The 19,296-nt window shown below is 36.2% G+C and overlaps 1 protein-coding gene across 1 annotated transcript in view; it reads right to left on the bottom strand.

Moving 5' to 3' along the window:
- The window catches only part of LOC121729538 (GTPase-activating Rap/Ran-GAP domain-like protein 3), a 155,526-nt gene extending 139,588 nt beyond the window's left edge, over window positions 1-15,938 (bottom strand). The window contains exon 1 of the mRNA XM_042118078.1: window positions 15,509-15,938. Within this exon, the coding sequence (XP_041974012.1) occupies window positions 15,509-15,672 (164 nt within the window). The 5' untranslated portion in view covers window positions 15,673-15,938. The remainder of the gene's footprint in view (window positions 1-15,508) is intronic.
- Between the last annotated feature and the right edge of the window lie 3,358 nt (window positions 15,939-19,296).

Raw genomic sequence — 19,296 nt, 5'->3', positions numbered from 1 at the left:
TGAAGTCTGTTGACAACAAAGTGACAAATTGAAAATGGATTATAGTTTTTTTTATTGAATCTTAGATACTATATAAGACAATGCTTACACGGCCAGCCAGTTGAAAAAAATATGATAAAGTCAATATTTTTTTAAAATATAGGTAGTAGTCCTAATGTCGTTGAAACGAAGGTCGAATTTCGACCATTGGGCGATCTCTAGTACTTTTTGATACACATAAGTCATAACCCTAAACCAAACGGTTAATATTTTAACGATAATGGATGAAAAAAGTTCGTGCGATGTATCAACTCTTTCATATTTAATGGATTACATTTTGATGAGATAGAAGGCAATCGGTTTTTTACGTCTAGTATAATACTTACTACATTTGATTGATCATAAACTACATTGAATCAGAAACAAAAGGTATTTACATGATGACATGATAAAGTATGATACCAATTGCAATAAAATAAATTAATTGAATTATTTCACACAACTTGTAGAGAAAGTATTAATTTTTTGGTGCCAATCGATGCACGAGGTTTTATTATACTTACTATTGTTGTGTATTTAAATGTTATAATATACATCCATATTTTGTCTTTCAAATATAATATTTATTTTCTTAGCTGTGAAAGCTATCGAATGTAAAAATTTACCAACAAGAACCTTAATAGAATAAGTATGAACAATAGGCGCACGTCGGGAATATCGTTACACTAATAAAGCACCCTCTTATTTGTACGGATACGGGGTCCATTGCACCGCCTATTTGGATGACCCAATTCTGAGATAATATAGGCCGCGTGACGTAACAGATGAGAATCATTTTCCCTCCGCAAAGTAACTGCTGTATTCACATTTAATGATTACTTAACTTTAATTCAATGGAAATCCATACTAATATAATAAATGCGAAAGTGTGTCTGTCGGTCTATCTGTCTATCTGTCTGAGACTGGGGACTGGAGAGTAATAACTTGATTACAATATTAATAATCAAGTTATTACTCTCCAGTCCTCTCCACATTAATATGTGAAAGTTATTATGCCTGTCTAGTAATCATTAAATGTTTTTTAATGTAAGAACCTTTACAAACAAAATCTTCGTTCACTCTTTAAAACAGCCTGTAGATTTGGGAGGTTCCTACTAGTTTTATTTTGCTTATACAAAATAATTGCGGGGAACTGCAGCTCTAATACTTTAAATAACCAAATTAGGTAACAGGAAAAACTATCCCCAAAACGGCAATCACCCAATACCCATTTATACATAAACAGTTGTAACCCCGGCAGAGTTTAATAGGATAGTGTGTACGTGACTAAACTATAAAGAGCCGTGACATGGGTCCTTATGAAAATGGCAGATAGAAATTAGAATACAGACGAGGATTAAATTCATATCGATTCATTGAAGTTGAGAGCGGGCCGGAATCTACATTTAATGTCAATTGATTGTAAATTTTAATCATAGTTGTAAATAATAGCTTAGTTTTATTCCCTCTTTTTGTTTACACTTAGATTTAAGATTTCATATTAGTAATTCCTATTGGAAAATGTTTATCTTGTGTCTCATTTTTATAATATTGCTGTCCCTTTCGCACGGGAATGTAGTGTGTTTCACACAATTGTTATTGCTGTATCTTTCTTGCATAGTTGCACTCGAACTATTGTTGTCTCTTTTTTACATGGCTTTATTTTACACATTTTATTGTTTATTTATCTTATAAGAATGTTTGTTTACCATTGTATTAGCTTATAAGAATCCCATTTGATGTCATATTATGTGTAAAATGTTATATTTCAATAAACGGACTGCATTCGTTCGACAACAACCGATAGACCCCCACGGGCTCTAACGGTACAAATTTCCTATATAAACACGCACTTTCTCGGTGCATACACATTCACTTCCGACAAGCCAAGCAGATGCATGCGTAAGCCCTGCTCCACCACACTCCGCTCCAAGCAGTACCAAGTTTTACTCCTGTGTTTCCTTCTCGTCTCCTGCACCTCCTTCTCCAGGAATCTTCCATCCGGCATCCTTCACTTTCAAGATACAGTCCACTGCTCTACCACCCGGCGACCACGGCCCCGCCGAGTTTGTCGTGTCGCCAACAATAGTAATCCCCTTACTTATAAAATATTTCTACAGCGAACTATACAGACTCTGCTTATGTTTGTCTGTTATATTAGAAATGTCAAATGCCAGACAAAGTCTAAGGTTGGGTTGCACCAGAGGCGTGGTTAAAGTTAAAGTTAAATATGGCGTCCTTTAGCTTTAACTTTACCTCAACTTTAACCGGCGAAATTCACAGATGTCTGTTGCGTTTTTTTTTTTTTTATTGAAGCTAGAGGTAACGGGATTGAGGGTATAAAAAATTGAATTATCCGTAAAATCGACAGGAAAAATATAACACTGTAAAACATAGTAAATTTTCAGATATACGTATGAGCGGAGGTTAAATATCCTTGGACGCCATATTTAACTTTAACCGAAGATTTGACATTTTGCACTGTAGTAAAAGTTAAACTTACAGTTATAGTTAAAGTTAGTTGGTGCAACCCAACCTTAATAAGTATATTTATAAACAATTGGGGAATGCGTGGTTTTAATGAAATGTTATCACAACTTAAAGTCGTTAATCGGTATGTTACAGTCTCCATATTTTAATTTTTAAAAATTAAGCCTTATTAACAAATATTAAGGATTAATCGAAAAAAGAATAGATTATTTTAAATAAAGGATAGGGCAAAGATACTAAATGAGTTTCTTTGGTTAAAACCTAATTCTTCGCTCGAGAGCACGTGATAGTCAGTTGACGGATGGTGGAGATCAAAGCTGGAGTGGCTGGAGTGAACATGTGTCACGTATAATTACGATTTTAGAAACTAAAATACATGAGTTTCTAAAATGGTGAAAGTTCCAAGATCCAGGTTAAAGTTAACCCTGCCTTAAATTTTTACTGATGCAAGGGGGCTTAAGAATTCTTTTTAACTAAACTTTACACAAATTTACTAAACTCTACTTGTCAATAACACGCGCTATTTACTCTACTACCTGAACATTATAATATTGGAGACATTTCACAGGTAAACAAAGCCTATCTTTACGGCAGTTTTATTAAGGACCACCTAAATAATACTCGTTGCAGCATTCTGTGGCGAGCTTTACCTACATAAATCTTTTTATTTTGATAGATTGCAAGTTGCAACTTTCAAATTAATGAAAACTCTACTAATTGCACTTTTATTAAAGCTTATTTTTACAATTTCTGTCGTATTAAATAGTTTCAACTTCCACTCACGATTAGTTGTAAGTTTAACTTGTAAGAGCTATCGGCAAAATTGTCATTTGACATGTTTGCGAGTAAAATCACCTTACTTTACTTAACCAAAGTGCCAGAAAATTAAGAAAACAAAATGAAAAACTATACATACCTAATTATAAACAACTTTATTTCATCAGTAGGTCGACGACACTAATAAAACACAAAGTGGTCATCTAGATTGGCTGGCGCTGAAAATTGTTTGAGTTACAATTTTAGTTTGATATTAGGAGTTGAGTTTGCATTGTTACAACATAATAATACACAGTAGACAAACTTCATACTAGACAGCGTGACGCACGCCTACTTTAAGGCGCTGTGGTTGTTGCAACTACGTAAAATGAGTTTTTCGAATAATGTTTTTTGTAAAGAAAATGTCATTATTTAAGTATAAAAAAGTACCGTTTTAAAATTGAGAAAATTTCCTATACGCAAATGTACACAATTTGAAAAATTCTGCTCGATAGAAAAAAAATCCTAAAGATGACTGTTATAACGCTGTTTTTCATAATTAAATAATTTTACGGCTAAATTACACACTTTCTAGTAAAAACAAAAAATGTAGTACATTTGTCGTAACCTAACCTAAACGATTTGATATATTTGATTTGTGTAGTACTAAAAACAAAAGGTTTTTTCTCCTATTTCCTATTATCAAGGCACGCGGCGAGCGCGTAACCGCCACTGTACAAGGCGCGCTGATATGAATGTTATTTTAATGACCTTTACGTCGATATTCGTACTGACAGACATCGACCTGCTTATTTTAGGGACTACTGGGCCTTACAGCAGGATATAGTAGGGCCGATTGAGTCCAGTCGGATTGGTGATGAGGAAATTGCTTTTAGTCTTAGTCTTGATATTGCAAAAAAGGAAGACTAAGACGAAGATCAATTTTGCTCGTCACTATAAGTCAGACTGATCGCAAGCCGACCTGAGCAGCCTCGTGCCTACACTGGAATTCACAAAACGATCCGGCCTTGGGCTATTTCGGATAACCCAAAGTCGCTAAATAAATCTGAATCACTTCGCGTAACGATTGTATTGTGTAAGTTCGATTTGAAGCTGAAACCGCTGGGTTTTATTACTGTATGATTTTAAACTGTGTCTTCAGTCCAGAGTTATTGCACCTCTGAGCTTTATGTCGACTGCATAGGGATCAATTTTATATGACAAGTGACAAACTCCAAATCGTACTCGTAGTTATCTGGTAAGTTGGAATCTAAAATGCAATAATATGGTGTCACTTCTGAACTAGGGCAATCAGTGAATCTGAAATACTTCGAGCGTGAAATCCTGCAGTTTCTAGTTCTTGCTTTGTTTTGAGTTTTTTCGTGAGTTATACATACTAATATTATAAATGCGAAAGTAATAAGTCTGACTGTCTGTTACCTCTTCTCGCCCAAACCACTGAAACGATTTTGCTGAAATTTTATATGGGGATACTCTGAGTCCCTGGGAAGGACATAGGATACTTTTTATCTCGGAAAAAAGTACAGTTATTTTAAATAATAAGAATTAGAATAAACGGAGTTGTGGTGTCAACTAGTTATCTTTATAGTGATAGTGATCTGTGGTAGTCTCCCCTTATAACGGAACTTCAGTTGGAGGAATGTCAGGTGGAGTGTAATTTGGTACCTTAAATACCGACCTATTACAAACTTGCGTTAACAAGTTTACGGTTTGGTGGAAACCCTGCTTATTGAATAACTCCGAATACTACGCCTATGTATATTTTTACTCGTGAGTCGTGGTGAGATTCATTGGTACATAAATCTTATCTTATACATAAAAATAAATTCAAAATTTTGTTAGTAAGCTCAGAGGTTCCCAAACTTATTTTGTCTACTGCCCACTTGAGACCAAATTATGTTTTAGCTCATTGTTTCAATTTAAAATGCATCCATGATGAAACAAATCACGCATCTACACAACACCCCCCATTTTTTCTGGGTCCCACACCGCCCCCTTCAGACCTTCAGCGCCCACAAGGGGGCGGCCCACCTTGGGAAATACTGGTATTAATCCAGCCTTACGTCGAAATAAAATAAGCACATAACACGTTGCTGATTTTAGTGTGGTGCTGACCACTAAGCGTGTTTTCACACGGCGCCACAGTGGCAGCGTTTTTCGCCGCCGCTGCGGTGCCGTGTGTAAACAGCCTAACCGTCAGCGCTGAGAATAAGATGTATAAAATTATAGGAAGCGTTTGAACAACTAGAACTGTCAGTGCTGATATTTCCTTTCAAAAAAAGTATACTACATATTTTAAAAGTAAATATTAGCACTACATAGCAAGTTATTTGTACGTCAGTGGAATTATTTTTCATGGGAGAAATCATAATATTTGAAACGGGCAACACCTTTGGAATACGCGGTGTGACCTTAATGTGACGACGTGTCACAATGAGCGCGTTTAATTAAATTTCGCTCAGCAGCTGCTGCCTCCAGAGAGGAGTGGCGGAAAATCTAACATCAATTAATGTTTTCACATCCACCAATAAAACAACTGAAAATCAGAAGGAGTTTTGAGGTGAAACTTTCTGTAGGGACGTTGTGTAGGCACTCTTTTTTAATGGATAAAAAGTTATAGTAATAAATCATAAAAAAAACTACTTTTTCAGCGCTGCCATATTCACAGTAAACTCTTTATAAGGGGCACATACACTTACACGCCCTAAACTCTAAAGTATTGTCACTTTTTTGTTACACCTGTATAGTTTAGTTTTCAAATATCGCCTCGTCACAGTACGAACAAACCCTTAGACATAGTGTAAACATACTCCAACAATCTCCATGTTTAATCAACACCCCTCACATAACGCACTCAAGTCCCCACATTCGCCGACACTTGGGTCGACGTGATAACAGCTATATTTAGATACTAATAAATATTTCAAGGAAAACGTCGCTTTGGTCGCGAATACGTTAATGCAAGGCTCTACTTTTCCTTCTAAATCAGGAACAGACTTGAAACTTTCAAAATGTAATATAACAGACTTGAATGAAAATAAATTAGTATAATTAACAGTGATCACTAATCAAACTACAAGATAATTGAATTTAAGGTCGAATTTCGACCATTGGGCAGTCTCTAGTTTTAAAAATTTCAAGTTCTAACTACTGCGCGGTGGTCTGAAAAATAAGTAAAGTTATTAACAGTGTACAGTTTAGAATGAGTAACATATTAATATCAGTATGAAATATCATCTCAAGTTTGTGGTTGTGGTAGAGACTAGAGAGTAATAACTTGATTACAAAATATTAAAGTGATTTATGCCTGTCTGTCTGTTATGTTATAATCCATTATATCCATCCAAAGTGTGTGTCTGTCTGTCTGTTACCTCTTCAAGCCCAAACCTCTGAACCGATTTTGCTGGTATGATACTTTAAGGGTGAATCAATTATACTAGCGCAGAGTCGAAGCGCATCGAAGCGAATTATTAAAACTGAACTTAACAAATTCAACCTTAACTCCAAAGCGTAAACGCACTTTATTACTTCTGAGAATTAAAAAAGGCGCGCGCCCGACCAACGAGTAAATGTTACGCTCTAGAGTTAAGGTTGAATTTAATGTGTTCAGTATTTGGGAATTCGCTTCGCTTCGCTTCGCTTCGACTCTGCGCTAATATAAATTGGCCCTAAGTCCCGGAAACCGTATGTCCTTTACATGGCATGCTTTTTGTCCCGGAAAAATGTACGGTTTCAGCACGATAAACGAATGTTTGTGCAACGGAGTTGTTCATCTAGATTCTAGTACATAATATTAATATTCTTCTTCACCAATACTTTCATATTGTTACGCACGTTGATGATTTCTCATTTCGGGTAAAGCTACGGTAAGCAGGTTATATCGTACCCGCAAATCGCAACTCTGCCTTAAGCGGGGAGTGGAGCACCATGGGTTTATAGTGGGTAGACCTTACTGGGGAGTCCCACATACCCCGGCTGATGTCCCCAATTCGCCGGGAATGCGTAAAGCATATCCCCATGTAGATACAAAAAAAATGTACGTTGATGATTTAAAACCTACCAAAAATATCTTCGTAGGTAAATTTTTAACATGGCACAGCGAAATGCGATGAATTTTTCGCGAATACGGTCAAATATATTAAAAGTATATTTTATTTTGTACACTAGACAAACAAATAAACCGTGCAGGTCGCATCGATCTTGTACATTTCGGTTTTATTTCAGGTACGTGCTTCTGCAAATTGTCTGCAATACGCCTACTCTGCTAAATAAACCCAAGCCTACAAAAATGTTCCAAATAAATTTTCCTAAGCTTAGCTAAGTTATTGTTTCGCTTTCTCAGATATTTAATGATCAATTAACTTTAATATACTTAGGGCCTGTTTCACCACTTTCTGATAAAGTGCCTAATAGGCTATTCACAACTTTTTTGACAGATTTTCCATACTCGATCTATCAAGTTAATTGGTGGATAGCCTTATCAGGAAGTGGTGAAACAGGCCCTTAACTAGCTAAAACCCAAACTTTGCGAGGGCTTGCGTCGTCACACCTTGACTGACTGATGATAACACATCTACATATAAAAAACCTTAACTGACCAACACATCTACATAATATATAAATAAAAATTACTATGTTAAAGCACAAATCAACAGGCGTGATAGTTTTTCCGTAAATTGTACCACAAAATGTACAGGTTGTGGGATATACTGGGAATTATACAGAGTGTAACAAAAACAAGTGATAATACTTTAGGGTTACTTAGGGGACATGTTCATTGTAGAGAGTTCACTGTGAAAGTAGCAGCGCTGAAAGACCAAAATTTTTTTTCACTTTTGTATGGGGAAACTCGTGATGCTCGGGCCCTTGCCCATACAAAAGTGAAAAAAAATGTTCGTCTTTCAGAGCTGCTACTTTCACAGTGAACTCTCTACAAGGAACATGTACACACCCTAAAGTATTATCACTAGTTTTTGTTACACACTGTATAATAATAAACATTTCGTCAAAATCTGAAGACATTTTCTGACAAACTCTTCTCTTTTATTGCGGCTGTAAAAATCTTTAATAATTGTTCGAAGTTATCTATAATATGAATCCATGTCCATACTGAAAGCGTGTCTGTTGTAATCAGCCCCCTTAGACAAAGTATCTTTCGTTAAAAACGATAACGAAATTCGTTATCAAAATATGCGGTATGCGGTTTGACATAAGTCATCGCTAAATGACATATTTTCGCTTTCGAAGACTAATGTTAAATCCCATACATTTTGGTAACAAATTTCGTCATCGTTTTTAACGAAAGGGACTTTGGCCATAGCCTCTATTCTGACATAGGATAGTTCTTCCCTAAAACTTACGTTTCTCGGACGAGAACTTTCTGAATTTCAGAACAAAGCTAGCAACATCTACTTCTAAATAAACAACATTCAGAAAATAGCTTAGGTAAGTAAAGGTAGACCTTTATAACAATACCTAAGCCTTGTATTAAGGGCCTTGTAGGGATAAGCAGACCCTTCAATGTCTGGCGCCGAACCCCGCCGGCTTTCGCGGCGAAACCGGCCCTTTAGCCAAGACGTTTTCTTTATCGCTTCTTTATAGATTCGCCGATCAAAATGTATGGAATTGAATAAGCTTTCGATAATAATATGAAGTTGACGCCCGACTCTCCGATGTCATACGTCTTGGCTAGGGGCTCTGTAAAGAAAATGTGTCAACGATATTGTGTACCGCGGGAGGCCTATACAGTACTCTATACTTAGTATAAAGTTCTTGAAAAAAACAAGAGCCAAGTGGTATTTGCTTGAAAAATAATTGAGCATCTGAGCAGATTATATGAGAGAAATAGAATCTTACTTTTTATGAAGTTTGGTGCGTAAAAGTAAATATAATTTTTTAACAAATTGAAAAATATTTAAAAATTATAACTGTATTGCATGTTATCGGTCTTGGCCATGGCCTTTTAGTTAAGAAGCATGATATTATTAAATATTATGGCACCACGTTAGGCTATAAGACAAAATATTAGATAACAGAATTAAAAAAAAACGTCGCGCTTACAATATGTAATAATATACAATTAGTATCACATAGAGACAGCAGAATAAATTCATACAAATTTTGGTAAAATAAGAATACTCCCACCACGACTCAGTATTAAAGTAGCAAAATGTGTCTGTAACCAACTAGTTTTCATTTACTTTAATTGTTTGGGTAATTAATGATAAGTCTGTCTTGTTTTATTACTCTAGAAATTGGCAACACAAAATAACGACAGCAGAAGAGACAACTTTTGTCTAGACTCCAGACAGCATCTAAATCTTAGATGCTGTCTGGATGCTGTGTTAAGGTAATATTAAAGAATTTTAAAGTATATTGCAGAAACATAATGAATTAAAAAGGTTAGAAGACTGTTGTGAGAGTAATTTTAATTAAAGTACGAAAATAAAATTATTCTTTGGAAGTAATCACTCTCCGAATTTTACGATTCTTCAAATTTTCCTGAAGAAATAAAATCCGTTAATTACTCAGATTATATCAAAGGCGTCATTTTAAATAAATAAAGAAAATACGTAATAGTTGGGGAGGGGAAGAGGGGATTTCGGGAGTAGCTCGAGCGTGTCAGATTAAGCTTGCATAGGCTTCCGACATGTGTCTAGTAATTATCATGCTATACCATGATAATTACTAGACACATGTCATCAGATTTCTCACGTGGTGGGTAAATATTTTTTTTAAATATTGAAATGTCGTCGGATCTGTCAGATTAAGTAAGGGGATGTTTAGTATACCCCAAAGAAGCTTCCATATAAAGCACTGATGATTCAAAGGTTAGGTAAGCCTGTAGGGACATTTTAAAATATAAAAAATAAAGCTTCATATTTTCTTAACTAAGCTTCGCAGATATTTTATTTTGCTCTGAACTAAATGATTTAGTCCTTGTTGTCTAAAATATATTTATAATTTACTTAAATAATAAATTTTTTGAAAATATTTTATTTTTCAAAACTTTAAAATGGCTGCAGTTTCTGAACTTACCGCTAAAATAAAAAAAACGCTCTTATTATTTTTTTAACAGCTTTACCTAATGTACAAAACCTACTAGGTCTCCATGACGCTCGAGTGACTACAAAAATAGCACCCTCCCCCCCTCTAGGTACTATAATATTATTTAAATCTTCTTACGGACGAACGACACTTGTGACTTATCTACGGCTACTGACGCGTTAGTGCCGTTAGTCTGTAACGGCCGTTCCCAATATTTGATCTATCTCTAATTTTGCCCTACTAGAGATAGGAATAGCTCAGATTAGACATTACGGACATATATTTTATGTCAATTGTGAGCTATTCCTATCTCTAGTAGGGCAAAACCAGAGATAGATCAAATATTGGGAAAGGCCGTAAGACACATAATATATAGCTAGGCGGAAAAACCTGATTATTTGGGCAGTATTTTGTGTTTTAAAACCGTTAAATTTTGGAACTAAAAACTTATTTCTAAAGAAGTTTTTACTTCCAAAATTTAACGCCTTAAGGCGTTTTCTCTCGGCGTTTTTTCTTTAGGCGTTTTTTTTTTCAAATCTATGAAAAAGGCTCTAGAAGCGAAACCTAAGGAAAAGCTCGTCGATTTAAAAGCTTCTGTATAACGGAAAGGCTTCCTTGAGATTCACTTATCAAACAAAGAATCGAGGAATAGAAATACTTCATGTTCCTTTTATGGATTTTATTTAATCGCGTGAAGGCAACGGAATTAAGGATTTTTGTTTGAGATAGAAAATAGAGTTCTTAAATAGACTTTAGTCCGAGAAAGAATTAGGATAAACATAATTATACTTCCATACTAATATTATTAATGCGAAAGTGTTATACTATTCTAATATTATAAATGCGAAAGTCTGTCTGTCTGTTACCTCTTCACGCTCAAACCGCTGAACCGATTTTGCTGAAATTTGGTATGGAGATACTTGGAATCCCGGGACATAGGATACTTTTAATCCCGAAAAAATTTGCGGTTCCCGCGCGATAACCGAATCTTGGCGCAACGGAGTTGCGGGCTTCATCTAGTATATTATAAATCTATAACTAGTGACCGACCGAACTTTCGGTTTCGGTTTCGGTTTCGGCCAGTTTCGGCCATAAAATCTAGTTTCGGCCTTAGTTTCGGTTTCGGCCAATATATAGCCGAAACCGAAACCGAAACTCATGCATCGTTCGGTAAACTTCGCAGTTAATTAGAGCTTGCTTGCCAGCGAGGCCCTGGCTCAGTTCGCCACCATCTATTTAATCATGTTTTGAGATTATGTATTCCAGATTAGTCCCAAATCAAAAATTAGCATTTTATTTTCATTAAATTGTCTTAACTTATTTTTATCGAAATTATATTATTGAATTTTATTTCTACGATAAAAGCAGGCTTATTTAATATTTATAACTGTTGGCAAATTATGTGCTATTTTATGTAAATGCTATGATAAATTGATTATATTGTGTGTGAACTTTATTTACTTAAGAATTTTGTTTGACTGTGAGATTATAAGATATCTTAGGATATATCTTGTGAGATTTATCTAGTAAATCATCTCGCCTCACTCTTTTTTTTTGGACACGCAATCTCTTAGGACTTAGACCGTTCTTACCCTGCTAGAATCTTATCTAGCCCACTTCCCCGTAAGCTTCGCTCTTGCGGCCCTCAGTATATTTTTCAGGTTTAGTGGCAAAACGCCTTCTGGAGAAAAAAATGTGACGTCAACTGCAAGTTTGCTTAGTCATTTCCTTTTGAACTTCGACCGCAGTCGTGTCCATGTCTCCCATAAAAATAATATACTGCAATTATTGATTTTGTTTTCAGTAGTACGTCATTCAGTAGTATGTCTAAGGGAGGATTTCACCAATCGCACAACTTCCTTTTATAAAACTTAGTTCTCATTAAACGCGTTCCTACGGGGATCAACAAAAAAGCAAGAAACGGTATATAAACTACCCAAACGCATCATTTTTTTCGTCTATGATTTTCGACATGACACTACACTGGCAGGACTTTAACGGCTTTAATGAAGTTTAACCGTGCAACATTGGACGTCCTGAAGATAAAACTTGGATTTGTTGAGAACTTTATGTTAGTGAAATGCAATTTGGTGCTATAAACGCGTTTATACGTGTAGAATCAATTTAGTGTACACTAAGCGCGTTCTATTTCTTAGGTGAATCGCACCTAAATAAAATGACTTCAAATAACTTCTGCTCTTGTTTCTTAGGGTAATCCTTCGTTATAATACATTAAGGGGAATTTCACCAATCACACTTAAACGTTTTATTAAACTAAGTTCTCATTGAACAATGAACGCGTTTATATGGCGACGTGAATCTCGTTTTGTTTCAAATAGATTTTACATTCTTCATTTTAATCGCGATTAATGAATTTAAGTTTACGTTATACGTTTGATTGATGATTTTTATACATCTTTATCATCTTTGAGCCTTGTCACGTTGTTTTAGTAACAAATAGCAAGAAACGATAAATAAGCTAACGAAATGCATATCTGTGAAAACTGTCAACTTAACAATTTTTTCGCCTATGTTTTTCGATCTGTCATACACTACACCGACAGGACATGTGTTTTATGAAGTTAAAACTCGAATATTGGGCGTTCAGAAGATTAAAATCGGATTTGCTGTGAATGAGACGAAACGTATCTACTTGGAATCGTATAAAAAAACGGAATATAGTACAAAAAGTTATTCGAGTCTAAGAATAATAATATTTATATTAAGAAATGTCGCAAAAAGTAAAAAATTCAATGTGGTACTTTTTCTTTAGTTTAAAAAATTGAAATTTATGTTAAAAATCAATAAATTTCAGTAAATAATCGTAATTTTGAATGTTTTACCAAGTTTCGGTTTCGGCCGAAACTAAGAGTAAGGCCGAAAGTTCGGTTTCGGTTTCGGTTTCGTACTATCTATAACGTACTTTAGAAAATGTTTAACTCGCACTAGGACACGTGACTTGACTGAAAATTTCAGAGAGAGTAGACGCCCGTCGTTGCGGCGGCATAGGGGAGAAAAAAAAACAAGGCATTTACATCCGTTTTGGATGATTTATATAGTATTTTTCAGAGCGAAGTAACCACTCCTCAAATACTGTAGTGCCTGGGACAAGATTTTTTAAATGTCCGTATGGTTGCCCAAGCGCATACGGCATTTTCGCATCATAGTCAATCTATAGTATAAATCAATATTAATCAAAATATTAACTTCAAATCACGACAAATATTATTATTTTTGTCGTGGTTTGAAGTTATAAGTCTTTAAACCTTAAGAGGCTTGCCGCAAAAATAAGTTGAAACATCTAAATTTAAAAAGAATCACACAAAATAATTTATTAAGTATTGTCCTCTGACGAATTTTAGGTTCTGAGACGGCATTTTCATATTAAATAAGGTGTAGGTCTCATCTTTCATATTTTACAGAACATTGTTTTGAATTATAAACAAGGCAATTACATAAGTTTTTCCAAAACTTTTATTATTTACTGGGTAATATTTTTCTTGTTATACGATTTTCACAGTCTTGGTTTCAACATTTTCTGAAATAAATAGAGCTGTGATCAAGAGGAAAAGTTTTTGAAATATGCGAAAGAGTTTAAAAAATAAGTTTGTATTTAATGAACCAAAATTAGAAAATGTAAATGCGGTCCGCTTAGACCTTGAGATAACACTCAAAGATGTTTCATGGATCACTCTCAAAACTGTTTCAGGAATCACTCTTAATTATATTATGTTTCTTTGGGCGTGATCCCTAAGTCGTTCTTCCTCAAAGTCCTATCAGGCCAGACCAAAGGTTAAATATTTAATGGAGACAGGCAAAATAAATTACTGAGAAGTTTGAATATTCTTCCTATATCTTTTCGATAACAATGGGTCATTTCGACGCATAGTATCTTAATTAATAACAGACATGGCATGTTGTGGGTAAAGGCGTGTCTACTGAAAAACCCTATAGTGGGGTTGTTCTGGGGCATTGACATAAGAAACGATCTAGGGCCATTTTGACTTTTGAGTCATGTCAAATATACGTCGTTTGGTGTTATGTATATATATACATTTTTATAGTACACTAGATGACGCCCGCAACTCCGTTGCGCCAAAATTCGTTTATCTCGCGGGAACCGTACATTTTTCGGGAAAAAAGTATCCTATGTCCTTTCCCGGGACTCAAAGTATATCCATACCAAATTTCAGCAAAATCGGTTCAGCAGTTTGGGCGTGAAGAGGTAACAGACAGACAGACACACTTTCGCATTTATAATATTAGTATATGGATATGGAAGTATGGATAATATATTTCGACATCTTTTATTAAGCTCCTTTTCGCACGTATCAGAAAAGGACAAAAAATTGTTACATAGAGCTACTTCGTAGTGAAAATTCGCATTAAAATGCCATAATTATTATGCCATAATGCAATGGCTTATGCAAATTATTCCATTTCCTTTGTGTCATGACTCATGAATACCTAATTTATCAGAAAATAGTTTTTATTTCTGTTGCTGCAAAATATTCTTACATAATATTATTACGTCATGGCACTTTTAAATAGTCAGAACCCACTTTGCCCCGTTCGTTAAAGGAGTAAGAACCTGGGAGACCGAGCATGCTTTATATAGTAGTACCTATACATAATTAAAATAAAAAAAACATAGAACCTCCTCCGCTTTTGAAACTCGGTTTAAATTAACTCCAAAATAAGCTCAGGGATAAAACCATAAAAATATTATTTTTTTTAACCTCTAAACAACCACCGTCAATTTCTTTCTTTAAATTGCTTGTTTTCGCAGAGGCACCGATTATTGATATTATTATTATTATTTAATTTAAATTAATAATAATAATATTATTTTACAAAATAATATTATTATTATTATGTAACGGAAAAGCGGATGATTTAAAAAATTAAATATATAACCAAGATAAAGTATTTGCAAGACACGCTCAACGTTGAGTTTAATAAGGTCTAATTGCGGTAATTAGTAAATAAGCGGTAATCTACGTGACCTTAGGTGCTCTGAAAACTCTTTCAGTAATCATTTTTTAATTCCTTTGTTTAAAATGTATGTAAACCTAAGATAATAATTATACGTTTGAAGGTTGACCTAATTTTCCAAAAACAAAATGAATAAGTTTTTTTTTATTAAAGTACTTAGCATGTTTGACATTTAACTTACATGGCGCTGCTAGCTCGCCTGTGGAGAAGCTGCAGGAGGCTGCCATCAGCAGCGGAGGAGCACAGGCTCCTGGAGCGAGCCCGCCTCTCCCCCCTCTCCCCCCTTTCCCTCCACCTCGTCATCAGGGACTCCAAGCACAGCATCGCGCCACCATCGCACACCATTCGCACTGACCTTTGCCAACACTAGCCCGCCACAAATAAAAAAAAAGTTATGTCATCGCCGCGTTCGATTTTCAAAAAATTTTAGTTTGCACGAATTATTGTCAGATTCGATGCAATCGCTTCCGAAAATGGGGCAAACTTTACGATAAATGGCACGATAAACGGTCGTAAAAACCGTTTCCACACAGCTGTATTAAGCGAGTGAGGTATTACGTTCACGTAACTTTCCGATGTTTTGTTTTTCGCGCTTCGGCGTCGGCACGAGACGCGCCTCCGAGTGCCTCTCCGCGACTGAAACCTCCGCTAACCTTTCAGTGTAACCTACATGCTCCTCTATACAATGTGCTAGCGTTTTTTATGTCAATGTCAAACTCCTTTCAGCGCGCGATTAATGGTGTTCGGCGGGTTAAATTAGGTTATGTTACAAGTTACAACTTTCCCCCTGAAAAGCGTTATCATCGCGTTGGACGATTAATATGTTAGCGGAAAACACTTTTCGTGCTGCAACATGTCTTTCTTTTCCAATTAAACATTTGCCTTTTCTATTAGATATTTATTTTGACACTATTGTAAAACCATTTTTAATTGAACCATTTAAACATCAAAATGTATGTGCATTAAATACATTATACAGCTAATACGTTGTCAAAACCATAGACTTATTTTGAGACTTCTTAATTTCATTTTTATCCCTCTCTTTCTCATCCTCTTTTTTGTTCTCCCGTGATGCTTGGAGTCGTTCACTTGCGGAGGATGAGTTCGCCTTATTGCTGGGTTGGGACGCTGCTGGCTGATCGTCACGATTCTTTTTGAGGAAGCTTAGGTCATCCCCTCTGTTCTCGTAGACGATTATCTCATGATGTTCTGAGGCTTTTACTATTCCATAGTAATTTGCAGCCCTGCCTTTGTCCTATCCCAGTGACATTGCGTCTACGCTGATTATGCGTGGGGTGGTACTGTGTCTTATCCCCATTGCTCCCAACTCCTTTAAAGACGAACATGTCCGTTCAAAGGCTGTTTACGCGTCCAATTCGAATACTATTATCGTTTTGGTGTCTGATTTCAGTATTCTGCATGGTTGGCCAGCGAAGTTAGTTGTTGGGAGAGCTAAATATTTGCTCATTTTCATGTTCGTCTTTGATGTACTCCCGTTTAGGATTGCTGCTAGTCCTGGTGAGATGTTGACGTGGTTGGGGGCTCCATCAATAAAGTACTTCATCGTGAAAAAATAGACATGATCGAGGATAAAAACACCCTTTCTCGGATCAAGGCTTCATCACAATCAAATCGGCAGGCTTTAGCAATAGAGGCTTTTTTGAGGGAACCATCTACACAAACACCGGCAAATAAAAACAAAAGATATAGGGCCGATCTCGGGCAAGTGCTCCCGCCAAAACTGGCCCAGAACCCCGAAGATCATATGATAAATGCCTTCCTCGAGTTCCAGGCGATAATAAGAGCAAATAAGACCATAAAGCTCTTGACCTGCAATAAGATCATGCAGGCCTATCAGCGGAAAAATCAAAAGCTGTTAGAAGTGAGACTCGAGGATGCAAAAGCTGCCATATACGACAATGTCACCTCCACAATAATTGCCGGGGCGATGACAGGGCAGTATATGGCGGCATTAAGTGCCGACTGCGGATTCATGGTTCTGGACGAGGATGAGACAAAACGCACGGGAACACTCAAATTTATCACAAAATCTGAGAATCCAACAGTGGTAATAGCGGAATGTACCAGAATAATGCTGGAAGACAGGATACTAGAAATGGCAGAAGTCCTATCTGGGGACCCCGAATCCAGCATGGGCTGGGACATATTCGCGAAACCTATCAACTACTCGTGGGTCAATGGGGTTCCTGGGTGTGGAAAGACAACTTGGATCATTAATAACTTCAATGAGGAAACAGACGTTATAATAACAACGACAATCGAAGCAGCCGAGGATCTAAAGCAAAGGCTATCGCTACGAACTGGCAACAAAGTTAAAGATAAAGTTCGTACCATGACCTCTTTGCTGGTAAATGGGACAAAAGGAACCTACAAAAGGTTGATAGTTGATGAGGCCCTCATGAACCATTTCGGCTCAATCGTCATGGCGAATCAGTTAACAGGCGCCAACGATGTCATCCTCATTGGAGATATTAACCAACTTCTGTTTATAGAGCGAGAAAACCTCTTTAAACTTAATTACACTCGTCCAAACCTGGTAACCAGCATCACCCAGGAGTTGTCTTGCACACACAGGAGCCCTATAGATGTGGCATACGCCTTAAGCATGGTCTATAATAACATCTATTCATTGAAGGAAATTGTGCGGTCCCTAAAGCTAATGAAGTATACAGGAGCGAGAATACCCAAAACCGATCTAAATAACCTGTATCTTGTCCACACACAAGAGGAGAAAGCAGCCCTCACTAATACAGGCTATGGATCGGGAACGGACTCTCGCGTCCTCACAATCCATGAAGCTCAGGGATTAACGAGTCCTTCGGTGATCATCATACAGACCAAGTCCCGAAAGCTGGCAATCCATGACAGCGTTCCTCATGCAGTTGTAGCTATATCCCGGCACACTAACACCTGTGTCTATTACACTGACACTGATGAAGACGCTGTAGCAAGCTTCATAAAAAGAGCCACGGAGGTGTCAACCGAACGCATAAAAGACTACAACATAAAAATGGCTATAAAAGACAGGAACGATAAAGTCCTAAGCCACATAGCGGGTAGATTCGACACAGAACGATATCTTTTTAACACCCAAGAAACTCCACCCAGCTTGAGTGACCCCTCTCCACCAAGCCAATGTCACAACATCTAAAGGTCTTTGGGTGGAGCAGCATAAAATCTAAGGAAATCGGAAAATGTCGGATCTACTGGCCGCCACACTGACTGGGACCACACCGTTCAAAACATTAAATATTATTAGTAATTTATAAAACAATAAATATTTATTTATTATATGTATAAATTATAGTCTATCCTATTAAGTATATATATAATATATACACATACATAATATATATATTATATTAAAAAAAATGTCCATGGCGTGATGGACTACAATTAATTAAAATTTATAATATTAATTCAATTATCCTTGGTGCGAAAAATGTAAATAATAAAATAACAAAAAAAGGATATGGACGAACAGTCCATAGACGGCCCCAATTTTATAATAAAAAAAAAAAAAAAAAAACATAGACTTATTATAAAACATTTCACTGACATTATTCAAACATTGTTTGTCTATAGCAGCCTTCCCCAAAGTGGGCGATAACAGCCCCTTGTGGGCGATGATGGTCTAAAGGGGGGCCGTGAGGGACCCTGAAAAAAATTGGGGTTTTGTGTTGAGGCTTGAGAGGTGATTTATTTCATCTGGATGCATATTAAATTGAAACAATGGGGGCGCTAAAACATATTTTTTATCAAAGTAGACAAAATAAGTTTGGGAACCACTCGTCTATAGACACCTGTAAGTCCTATAGAAGTATAGATACCTCTATAAGACTTACAGGTAAAAGACGATTTTAGAACAGACTATCAAGGCATTGAACTGTAGGAGATGACTTCTTAATTAATTTATAGAGTCGTTTTATTTTTAGCCGAATTCGTTTT

Source organism: Aricia agestis, chromosome 8 (assembly GCF_905147365.1).
Source record: "Aricia agestis chromosome 8, ilAriAges1.1, whole genome shotgun sequence".
Taxonomy (NCBI): domain Eukaryota; kingdom Metazoa; phylum Arthropoda; class Insecta; order Lepidoptera; family Lycaenidae; genus Aricia; species Aricia agestis.
This window is presented reverse-complemented; position numbering and strand designations above follow the sequence as displayed.